At 46.4% G+C, this 12926-nt stretch overlaps 1 protein-coding gene across 1 annotated transcript in view; it reads right to left on the bottom strand.

Annotated features, from left to right (window-relative positions):
* DNAH8 (dynein axonemal heavy chain 8) overlaps positions 1 to 12926 on the bottom strand; it is a 1267128-nt gene that overhangs the window by 585883 nt on the left and 668319 nt on the right. Inside the window, 2 exon segments of the mRNA XM_030199255.1 lie at positions 5534 to 5733; positions 9782 to 10022. Coding sequence (XP_030055115.1) covers positions 5534 to 5733; positions 9782 to 10022 — 441 coding nt within the window.

Genomic DNA, 12926 nt, shown 5'->3' with positions numbered 1-12926 from the left:
CAAGCTATCATAAGACTTTTAAGAAGATTCAATATAATATCACAATTATGTTGAACTAGTAAAAAAGGCCCGTTTCTGTAAGAAATGAAATGGGCGCTAGCAAGGTTTTCCTTGGAGTGTGTATGTTTGAGAGAGTGTGTGTGAGAGTGACTCTGAGAGAGAGAGAGAGAGAGAGAGAGAGAGAGAGAGTGAATGTGCGAGCATGTGTGTGTAACAGAGAGAGAGTGAGACTGGGTGCGAGTGTGTCTGTGAGAGAGAGAGAGTGTGTGTGTGTGAGAATGAAAGTGTGTACCAGGGGTCCCCCTCCCTCCCAGTTCCACATCAACCAAGCCCCCCCTCCCCCCGAGTGCATTCTTGCCTGCCGTGTGCACGCCGGTTGTGGGGTGTCGGTTCTGCTGGTGAAATATGCTTGCTCAGGTAGATAGTAGACACGGTGGGTGACAGAAGGGAGATGCTGCATTGGGATGGGGAAGGGGGAGGGAGGGAGGGGGGACTCTGAAACTCGGAGGGAGGGAGGGGGGGGGCCTGGAACTGGCTAGCGGGCTCCTCGGTCATGTTGGCGAGCCAAGAAGAAGCAGTGGCGGGCATCAGGGGCTCAGTCTGGCTGAGGAGGCGGACCCTGGGCAAGCACGTCCTGTCTGGAGAGGAATCGCCACCAGGCCCTACATCCGGCACCACTGCTTCGTTGATGATACGAATAGGCACTATTCTCTGTAAGTGCCGCACTGTGACCTGGGCGTTGGATATGAACTGGCTAGCTGCACCCAACGGGGCCAGATCAAAACAGGAGGAGAAGGCAGGCATGGTCCCTACTCAACCGCTGTTGCCGTCTCCCGCACCCGGGGGCTCAACTGTTTCCGCGGGGCAATCTTCGGGGGCTTCTCATCGGCGCCAGGCAAGGGCACTTTGAAGGCGGCCGCAGAATACTGTGTTAGCACGCTGCTGTACAACTGAATGTCCGGCCCGCTGCTCACGCCCCCTTACTTATACACAGCGCCCCGGCCATCCACCGCCCCCTTCCCTCCGGCCCCGGGACACCAAGCTAAGCAGTGCTGCTCAAAATAAACACTGGCATCAACAACCAGCTAGCCACCCGCGAATGTTGAGTGGGGGAGGGGGGTAGAGGAGCTATGTGGTGACGCGCTCGGCTACTCCGCTCCTCCATGCTTCTGTTTCTCTTTGAAGCTCCGCTTGTGTGTGTGTGTGGGGGGGGGGATCAGCTGTGAGTGACGTCAGCCTGGCTACAAAGTCTAGCTCAGCAACTCCGAAGGAGCCACGGACACAGGCAAGACATTAGAATGTTGGTGGTGAGAATTATTACATAGGATAGTTTCTTGAATTGAAGTATGGAGCATCTCTCTCTTCCCTCTTACCCTTATGTCCATCATTTCTCCCTTTCTCACCCCTCTCACTCTCGATTCAGCATCTCACCTTCCCCACTCACTTTTATATCCAGCATTCCTCCCTCTCTCACCCGTCTCAGTATCCATGCCGCCTCTATCCCTCCCCTCCACCTTTATGTCCATCAATTATCCTCTCCCCTCCCCATCCCATCCCATGTCCAACATTCTCCCTCTCATAAGTACATAAGTAATGCCACACTGGGAAAAGACCAAGGGTCCATCGAGCCCAGCATCCTGTCCATGACAGCGGCCAATCCAAGTCAAGGGCACATGGCAAGCTTCCCAAACGTACAAACATTCTATACATGTTATTCCTGGAATTGTGGATTTTTCCCAAGTCCATTTAGTAGCGGTTTATGGACTTGTTCTTTAGGAAACAGTCTCCTTTTTAAACTCTGCTAAGCTAACTGTCTTCACCACGTTCTCCAGCAACGAATTCCAGAGTTTACTTACGAGTTGGGTGAAGAAACATTTTCTCCGATTTGTTTTAAATTTACTACACTGTAGTTTCATCGCATGCCCCCTAGTCCTAGTATTTTTGGAAAGCGTGAACAGACGCTTCACATCCACCTGTTCCACTCCACTCATTATTTTATATACCTCTATCATGTCTCCCCTCAGCCGTCTCTTCTCCAAGCTGAAAAGCCCTAGCCTCCTTAGTCTTTCTTCATAGGGAAGTCGTCCCATCCCTGCTATCATTTTAGTCGCCCTTCGCTGTACCTTTTCCAATTCTTTCATATCTTTCTTGAGATGCGGCAACCAGAACTGAACACAATATTCAAGGTGCGGTCGCACCATGGAGCGATATAACAGCATTATAACATCCTCACACCTGTTTTCCATACCTTTCCTAATAATACCCAACATTCTATTCACTTTCCGAGCCGCAGCAGCACACTGAGCAGGTTTCAGTGTATTATCAACGACGACACCCAGATCCCTTTCTTGGTCCGTAACTTCTAAAATGGAACCTTGCATGACGTAGCTATAATTCGGGTTCTTTTTTCCCACATGCATCACCTTGCACTTGCTCACATTAAACGTCATCTGCCATTTAGCCACCCAGTCTCCCAGTCTCGTAAGGTTCCTCTGTAATTTTTCACAATCCTGTCGCTAGTTAACAACTTTCAATAACTTTGTGTCATCAGCAAATTTAATTACCTCGCTAGTTACTCCCATCTCTAAATCATTTATAAATATATTAAAAAGCAGCGGTCCTAGCACAGACCCCTGAGGAATCCTACTAACTACCCTTCTCCATTGAGAATACTGCCCATTTAACTCCACTCTCTGTTTCCTATCCTTCAGCCAGTTTTTAATCCACAATAGGACATTTCCTCCTATACTATGACCCTCCAATTTCCTCTGTAGCCTTTCTTGAGGTACCTTGTCAAACGCCTTTTGAAAATCCAGATACACAATATTTTTATTTTTGTTACATTTGTACCCCGCGCTTTCCCACTCATGGCAGGCTCAATGCGGCTTACATATTGTATACAGGTACTTATTTGTACCTGGGGCAATGGAGGGTTAAGTGACTTACCCAGAGTCACAAGGAGCTGCCTGTGCCTGAAGTGGGAATTGAACTCAGTTCCTCAGCTCCCCAGGACCAAAGTCCACCACCCTAACCACTAGGCCACTCCTCCAATATCAACCGGCTCCCCCATGCAGCCTCTCTCCCTCCCCTATGTCCAACATTTCTCCCTCTCTTACTCCTCTCACCCTTCATACAGCCTCTCTCTCACCCATCACACTCCATTCAGCCTCTCTCCCACCCCTCTCACCCAGAAGCAGAGCCAGGTTGACGGCGTGGGGGGAGCGAGAGGGGACTGCTCTCACCACTATGTTCAACATTTCTCCCTTTCTCATCCCTCTCACCATCCATGCAACATCTCACCCTCCCCTCCACCCTTATGTCCAAAGAAACAATCCTCCCCTCCCCCATGTCCAACAATCCTCCCTCTATCATCCCCCCCCCCACCACCCACATCACATCAGCAGTAAGAGGAACATGCTGGGCTCCTGTGGTCCTGCATCTCCCTCTGTTATAAGCGTCGCTCTTGCTTGAACAGGTACCTAGCAGAAGCAACAATTCCCACAAGCTGCCTGCCTGCCACTAAGCCAGAAGCTTCCCTTCTGCCGTGTCCCGTCCAGCTACTAGTCAGAAACAGGAAGTTGCGAAAGAAGGGGCGGGATGTGGCAGAAAGGAGGCTTCCAGCATAGCGGCAGGCAGCGTGTACTAGGAATCGTCGCCGCTGCCAGGGAAACTGTTCATGCAAGAGCGACGCTTAAGGGAGGGAGATGCAGGGCCGCGGGAGCCCAGCCTCCTCCCCTCTACTCCAGTGATGTTAAAGGTGCAACACTGCTAGGTAGGCCTGAGTCCAAATTGGGTGGGCCTGGCCCACCCGTGGCTACACCTCTGCATTGATCACACCATAATGCTTGATAGATTAGCAAATATTGGTGTTTCAGGACCAGTACTCAATTGGTTTATGGAAGTTTTGAAGAGCCGGAGTTATTGTGTTCATCAGAATGGGGTGTTTTCCAGATACTGGTCTCCGGGGTGTGGATTCTCCTAGGGTTCGCCACTGTCACCGATATTATTTAATTTTTTCATGCCTTTCTTAGGGCAACTTAAGTTGAATGCCAGAGAGTTGTTGTTATCTTATGCTGATGACATACTATTTTTGCTACATGTACCTCCTATGATTTCCGAATTGCCTGAAATTATTACCTCAGGGATACAAAGAATTCAAGAATGGACTTTGTTAAACAAATTTCAATGTGGCTTACAGTTATCTAAAAGTAAATACGTTATGGTTAAATAGATTCAATGAGGTATACAGTTCTCTTAGAGTTAACAGGCTACTGACATTTATCTTTAGACTGATTACGTGAAATAGTGCCATTTGAGGTGACGCAAGCTTAGCTCTGTCCATTGCCAATAGAATCTGAGTCTTGGGTACTGGGAATGATCTTAAATTCTTCTTTGACCAACAGCCCAGAAGTTAATCATCTCTGGAGGAAGACATTGTTTAAATTAAGGCAATTGAGGCGGATCAGATCTTTTTTCACAAAGGAGACATTTGCTCTCTTAGTTCAGATGATGATTCTTTCTCATCTTGACTTTTGCAATGTATTGTACTCGGTGATATGCTCCAAATACTTACATAAATTACAACTTATTCAAAAAACGGCTGAGATTAATTTTCAAAATAGATAGATATACTAGTATTTCAAGTTATATGATGAAGTTACGTTGGCTTTCGATAAAGAAGCATGTTTCTCTTAAAGCATTATGCTTAATGTATCAAATTCTAATTCTTTATGGTTTCGCTTCATGTCTTTTGATACATAACCCGGCAATAATTGGGCATCGACGTGAGCTGCCTGGTTACCGCTGGGTTAGTGCCGGAGCCCTTATCACCACTTCAGTGAGAGTTATCTTACCGCGTGGTCATTTTTTTTTCAGGTTTTACTGGCTACAGGAAAAAGGGCCCTGGCGCACAGGAAAAACAGCCCCCACCGCCAGTGAAGGGCCCTTTTTCCCGCAACTTAGTAAAAGGACCCCTTAGTATTTAGCTAGGGTGGGTGTCATGTACAGGAAATGGGAAAACAAGCTTAAAGCACAGAAAGCAAAACCCAAGGCAAAGAGAAGAAAATGGCCTTACAAGAAAGAAAAAACTGACATACTTCCTTTAAATAAACATCCAGAATCTCTTTCCTCAATTTTAATTATCAGAATTTCAAGGAAGTCCTTAGAGATCTGGGAATTAATTGAAGGATATGGAAAGCTGAAAGCTCACCTAGGGTGTCCAGTACCCTGGCAGTGGCCCTGCCTCCATGCATTTTAACTTATGTAAGGGCTGGGCAATTTTCAGTCAAGTTATACCAGTATGTAAATATTTATCAGGATAAATGGCTTTTGAAAACTGGACTCCTCATGTTTTCAGTATGGCTTATCCCAGGGCAAAAAGGAACTGAAGGCAGAACTTTTACAAAATTTTTCTTTGACAATTAGGTACCAGTTTGTGTGCAATAAAATGAGCTTGTATACAGTGGCAACATTTGTTACAATTCAGGCTATTGAAAATTGCTTGCTTTAACTTCACCAAATTCACTTATATTACCTGTTGCTGAGCAAAGAGCCTAGGATCATTAAGCTGTCCTCCATTAGTGTAATCATTTCTGCAGATTCTGTTCCTTTTAATAATAGTTCTCCTCTAGTTTTGAATGCTGAAAAACTCAGGTTCTGGTTAGACCAGGCCTCAACAACCTGAGACAGTTTTGCCTCAATGTCTTTCTCCTTTACTGCTGATATGCAGATATCCTGTAAAACGTAAGGAGTATGTGTATATATTATCTGTGTAATTATTTTTCATATATGAAAATGTAATAAAGGCAGTTATAAATCTTAATAAATATTTATTTGACTCTGAGGTAAAAGAGAATTACTATCAACTCTAACATTATTTTTGGAAAAGAAATAGAAACAGCTATTAAATCAAACTTAAAATGCAAATGCAGTGACCAAGCAAAATGTCATTGGTCACATGGAGGGGCATTTTCGAAAGGGACGTCCAAGTTTTGATTAGGACGTCCTCGTAAAATGTCCCAACCCAGGGGCGGGGAAACCCGTATTTTCGAAACAAGATGGACGTCCATCTGTCCTTTCTATAATTCGGTCAGGGATGTACAAATCCTGAAATTTGGTCGTCCTTAGAGATGGTTGTCACTAGACATGGACGTTTCTGATTTTCAGCAATTTTCGAAACCAAGGACGCCCATCTCAGAAACGACCAAATGCAAGCCATTTGGTCATGGGAGGAGCCAGCATTTCTAGTGCACTGGTCCCCCTGACATGCCAGGACACCAACCAGGCACCCTAGGGGGCACTGCAGTGGACTTCATAAATTGCTCCCAGGTACATAGCTCCCTTACCTTGTGTGCTGAGCCCCCTAACCCCCCCCCCCCCCCCAAAAAAAAAAACCTACTACCCACAACTGTACACCACTACCATAGCCCTTACGGGTGAAGAGGGGCACCTAGATGTGGGTACAGTGGGTTTGTGATGGGTTTTGGAGGGCTCGCTGTTTCCTCCACAAATGTAGCAGGTGGGGGGGGGGGGGGGGGGGAGAATGGGCCTGGGTCCGCCTGCCTGAATTGCACTGCGTCCACTAAAACTGCTCCAGGGACCTGCATACTGCTGTCATGGACCTGAATATGACATCTGAGGGTGGCATAGAGGCTGGCAATCAATATTTTGGAAGATGTTTTTTTGAGGGTGGGAGGGAGTTAGTGACCACTGGAGGAGTAAGGGGAGGTCATCCCCAATTCTCTCTGGTGCCCATCTGGTCATTTCAGACACCTTTTTGTGCCTTGGTTGTATGGGTCAAGGACGTCCAAGTGTTAGGCACGCCCAAGTCCCACCTTCGCTACGCCTCCGACACGGCCTCTTGAACTTTGGCCGTCCCTGCCACGGAAAGCAGTTGGGGACGTCCAAAATCGGCTTTCGATTATACCGATTTGGATGACCCTGGGAGAAGGACGTCCATCTTCCGATTTATGTCGAAAGATGGGTGTCCTTCTCTTTCGAAAATGAGCCCAATAGTGATATCATTGTTGATATACTGAGTTAAATTTTAAAAAAATTGCATCAATGTCAATTGCTTATAATCTGCACTTAGTCTAATAACAGGTTACACCTCTAGCAGATTTTCAAATACCCCATATCTGTAGTTCAAAGTTGTGCTTTCCAAGACTACTGAAATTTTTTTTTCTTTGCCCTTCCTGCATCATCCACACTTTCTACAATCAGTTTGAAATACACCAATGGGGTCAATTTTAGGTGGGATTTGACAATCACTGCTATAAGGGCAATTCTATGACATGAGCTCAAATTCATGGGTGCATGCATAAATGGGGGGGGAAAGAGACCCGCTTTCTGCTCCTGGTCAGCAGACAGCTGGAGCCAGTCAAGGGAAGCCCGGGACACATAAGAACTACAAATAGATGCTTTGAGGGCCAACGCGGAAACCTCAAAAGCGCACCTCAGAGTGGCTTCCAGACACCTATCCTGTATGTCCTTTAATGCAAACACACACACACACCCTCCACAGGAAGGGTGGTGACTGCTGTTACCAAGGCATCTACACGGGGAAGATCAAACTTCTCCGCTTGGCTTCCCTGTACCCGGGTGCATGGCTCTGGACACTTTAAGAGGCGCATCTGGATAAGACCATTGTGCCGTGACTATCTCCTGAATAGCTTTTTGTACTGGAAAAGCTTTGGCGGGTCTTCTAGTTCTCGCCATGCAGACATTCACCGTCGCTGCCGCTTGCGCCTCAGGATCCTGAATATGCAACACCTCCAAGGCTGACGAAATAAGGGAGGACAGCTCCTCCCTATGAAAGATTCGCACTGCTGTGGGATCATCCGGTTCCTCCACTATGATCTCCCCCTCCTCTTCGTCCTCCACAGTCGCGGACTGCAATGAGCCTCCTGAACACCCAGGGAGAGAAGGGACAAGGGACAGTGGCCCTACAGAGCCAGTTTCAGACCCTGACTCCAGGTGCCTGCGCTTGTTAGAATGATCCAGAGCAACTGGAAGGAGACTGTGACTTGCACCCTCAAGGGCCGATAGGTCCACCTCGCTCACCTGTCAACATAGAAGAGGGAAAGGTGTGTTTCAATAAATAAGCTTGATGCAGGAGCAGTATGAACTCGGGAGAGAATGCCTCCCCTGAAACAGCTGCCTCCTTTCCCACTACCACAGACATGCCAGCACAAACACCCAGCCCCTGAGAAGCCCCATTGCTGTCTTTTCTACCTGAATCTCTCAGTTTTCTGACCAAGGGGCCAAGAACCAACTGCGGCAAGTCTGAGGGAGGAATCGCGGAAGGATTTGAAATGGCATCCGCATCATCGAGTCCCAAGTGGGAAACCAGAACGCCCGAAAGTAGGGCCCCCGATTCATTCCTGACAGAAGCGGCACAATCCGCACTACAAACCCACGCAACCGAACAGTGCTTCCCGCACTGGGAACAGTGCTTAACTGCCTTTGCTGCCATTACCATGGGGTGGGCCGGAGGAAAAGAACACAGTGTCACTCACCCAAACGTAGAGCCAGAATCTCTCTCACACATAGTCTACTGACTCTCCGGTCCAGTACACTGTCAGCAACTCCCATGCTGCACAGACTGAAGTATAAACAGCAGTACCTGCTCTTTCTCGTTTGTTTTTTTTTTTTTTTTTGGGGGGGGGGGGGGGGGTTGTGAGGAAGTTTAAAGAGCAGTCTAAGCACCAGGAGACACTGCATTCGCAGGGTGAGGCAGGGACATTTAATCAAGTATGCCTCCAAAGGGGGTCAGAGACCACACACACCCCTGATCTCAACTGGCTAAGAGCCCAAGAGACCCTAAAGAACCAGAAAACCCAGGAGCAGGGACAGATCCGTCCACCACCTGCTGGAGATAGAGATATACTAAATGGTCTGAGGGCAGGTACTCTGGTATGGGTCTCTACAATTTAGTTCTCTATCTCCATCTGCTGGCAGACGGATACAACCCACTGGTTTATGGATTCATCTGCTGCTGACGCTATGGAAAAATAAATAAATAGGACTGAATAAAACACAGTCCTATCTTTATGCGGTTCTTCATAGCCATTTATGTGCTGAATATCACACTTATGTTTTAGTTAGCTTACTATACTCAGAAATTTAATGATGAAGCCCAGACATGGCCTCCAACTCCAGTCACACCATCCAGCAGGGAGTGCACCAACGCTGACACTAACTTGTGACTCCACTGCACAAAATTATCAATAGGGCCAGCAAACAGTACTGGAGCAACAGGGGAACAAGGAATACTCTACTTTTCTCCGCCCTTAGTTCTCTATCACGGATTGAAGAAAAGAAAAAGGTATGTGCACATAGCCTTAACATACTGCTGCCATCTTGGATGCCCAGAGCTCAAATCAGATTAAGAGCCCTGTTTACTAAGGTGCATTAGCGTTCTTAATGTGCCTACAATTAGCGCACGTGCTAACCATGTAGGCACCTATAGGGATATTGTAGGTGTGTACACGGTAAACGTGCATACATGGTTAACGTGCGTTAAAGATGCTAACGTACCTATAATGCGGCTTGGTAAACAGGGCCCTAATTTAGTTAACCTAAATTTTTCGATCAGTTATGAAAATTAGAGTGAATGTAATACTACTCTAGGCCAAAAAAGAAACTTTTCATATTACTTTTACATTCAAGGATTTTTCAGAAAATTTCTTAAGTCTAGCATATATAGACAATTCATAGTCTAACATAACTGATATGGTATTATTTATAATATTTTCTTCCAAAAATTAACTGTTGCATTTACCTCAATATCTTCCTTATATCGAAGTAATGGTGCCTCCATTATGTTTCTCAAACAAAAACTATCAGACTCTACGTCAAATTTATGTCCTGTTAGCTCAGCAACAGCATCCCAGTGCCTTAACTTCAGTGATTTATTTGTCATCATTTCTAGCAGCGGACATGATTCACTGAAATCATCTATCCTTTTCTTCAAATCTAAAAATGCTTGCCAACCTGTAAGCGCTTTTGGAAGCTTGCGACACCTACAAATTGAGAAGAAACATTTTAATACATTAAACAAATATAAAATATAAAGAAAACTTTATTTTTGGAGTGTTTGGACAAAGAAATAGAATAGTTGCAGATTATTGCTGTCCTTTAGAATCACTCTCTTATAATGAAGTGACTTCTAAAGTTATATCTTGCTTAGCTCGTAAGAAGCATTTCAAATGAGGTTACCCTGCATAGAATAGAAAGATCCATATTTGAATATCAAGCACAGAAAGAGAGGATACAAATGTTTTCTTCATTCTTTGAAAATTGGGTCCAAATTAGTACTTGGATACTGCTACTAAACATCCTTAAAGACGCCTAGGTAGAGCAAGGGTGGTCTCCGGAGTTATTCAGTTAGCAGTGATATTTAGAGGGGCATAATCGAACAGAAACGCCTATCTCCATGGGCGTTAATCTCCGAGAACGGGTCCGTGAAGGGGCGGAGTGAACCGTATTTTCCAAAAAAATAGACGCCCATGTTTTATTCGCCAAGGTGTGAGCTGGGCGTTTTTGCTTTTCAGCGATAATGGAAAATGAAATCGCCCAGCTCAAAAACGAATACATCCAAGGCATTTGTTCGTGGGAGGGGCCAGGATTCATAGTGCACTGGTCCCCCTCACATGCCAGGACACCAACCGGGCACCCTTTTACAAAAACAAAAAAAAGGTAAAAGAGCTCCCAGGTACATAGCACCCTTCCCTTGTGTGTTGAGCCCCCCAAATCCCCCTCAAAACCCACTGCCCACAAGTCTACACCATTACTATAGCCCTAAGGGGTGAAGGGGGGCACCTACATGTGGGTACAGTGGGTTTGGGGGGGTTGGACGACTAAGCATTAAGCAGCACAATTGTAACAGGTAGGGGGGGGATGGGCCTGGGTCCACCTGCCTGACGTCCACTGCACCCCCTAACAACTGCTCCAGGGACCTGCATACTGCTGCTTGGGAGGAGGGTATGACATTTGAGGGTGAAAATAAAAAGTTGTGAAACATCATTTTTTGTGGTGGGAGGGGGTTAGTGACCACTGGGGGAGTCAGGGGAGGTCATCCCCGACTCCCTCTGGGGGTCATCTGGTCATTTAGGGCACTTTTTGGGGCCTTATTCGTGAAAAAAACAGGGTCCAGGAAAAGTGCCCTAAATTCTAGCTACAAACGCATCCATTATCGGCGAAAGGCGCCCATCTCTGTTCGGGTGATAACCACGCCCCAGTTCCGCCTTCACCACGCCTCCGACACGCCCCCGTCCACTTTGTCCGCATCCGCGACGGAGTGCAGTTGAAAGCGTCCAAAGTTCGGCTTTCCATTATACCGCTTTATTTGTTTTTGTGAGAAAGACGCCCATCTCCCGATTTAGGTCGGAACTTGGGCGTTTTTCTCGTTCGATTATAAGCTGGTTAGTCTATTAACTAGATAACTATCTGAAACATAGAAAAATGAAAGCAGATAAAGACCATATGGCCCATCCAGTCTGCTTATCCATACTATCCCTTTTTATTATTATTATTTATGAAATTTCAACAGTATAATTACAAGATAACATTTTGAAGGGAAATATGACACTGAATAATACAATCAATTAATGGCATTCATGAAAACAACACAAAGAAAGTCCACCACTTGGGGGGGTGAATTCAGCCTTCAAATAGGTAGAAAACAGGAAAAGGAAAAGAAACACCACCACGTCTATTACCTAATTAGAGCAGATAAAAAGAGATTACAGGAGTAGCAATAGATACCAAACTAGTAACAGTAGAAGATTCTAAAGGAAATTTATCAGCAAGAAAAAAAGCAAGCTGAGAGGACTCAGAACATACATATTTCACATCTTTATACTTAACAACACATTTGCAAGGGTACTTCCATAGGAATGTAGCTCCTATTGAAACACTTTAGGGTGAAACAAAAGGAACTGTTGCCTTTTCTTTTGCATGGTGTAATCCACGGGGTACTGACAGGTTTGTAATCCACAGAATATCGCCCTCCTCCGGATCACCCAGTTGAGCAATCCTCTTACAAGAAGAAAGACGGTCGGTCCTGTGTGCTTTTTCTTCCTTCTGGCCCCGGTGTCTAGTTTCTGCCCCCCAAATCGGCCCCCTCAGCTCAGACCTAGACAGCCGCCTGGGCTGCAGTTGTCGTTATATTTTCCACTGGGGCTCCTCTAGCCGTCCCTTTCTAGCTCTCATTCCCCTTCCCCCCACACGGACTGCAGCTCATCTAGCTGCTTCAGTCTCTGAGCACTCTACAAAGTCCACCCTTAGAGTCAGCAAAAGTCAGGCTGAAAGGAACCCACTTAGCCCTCTTTCTCTCCTCTTCCCCGTATGGGGAAGAGGCTGCTTGTATCCCCTCCCCACTCCTCAGGTACTGTTACCCTTGTAGTGTAATCAAAGTTCCCCTTATTCACAAACTCTGGGTACACAGATTTTCCCTTTACTTTTTTTTTTATCACCGTCCTTGGTACACACAGAGGGGCATAATCGAAAATGGGTGCCCATCTCCGTGGTCGGCCATCTCCGTGGGCGGCCATGCGAAGGGGCGGGACAAACCGTATTTTCCAAAAAAGATGGGCGCCCATCTTTTTTTCGATAATACAGGTTGTGCAGGGCAAATGTTTAGGATTTGGGTGTTTTTGAGCTGGGCGCTATCGGTTTTCAGCGATAATGGAAACCGAAGGCGCCAAGCTCAAAAACGAACAAATCCAAGGCATTGGGTCGTGGGAGGGGCCAGGATTCGTAGTGCACTGGTCCCCCTCACATGCCAGGACACCAACCGGGCACCCTAGGAGCCACTTTTACAAATTAAAAAAACACATTGAAATAGCTGCCAGGTGCATAGCACCCTTCCCTTGTGTGCTGAGCCCCCCAAAACCTACTGCCCACAAGTCTGCACCATTACCATA

The sequence above is a fragment of the Microcaecilia unicolor genome, chromosome 3 (genome assembly GCF_901765095.1).
Source record: "Microcaecilia unicolor chromosome 3, aMicUni1.1, whole genome shotgun sequence".
NCBI lineage: Eukaryota > Metazoa > Chordata > Amphibia > Gymnophiona > Siphonopidae > Microcaecilia > Microcaecilia unicolor.
This window is presented reverse-complemented; position numbering and strand designations above follow the sequence as displayed.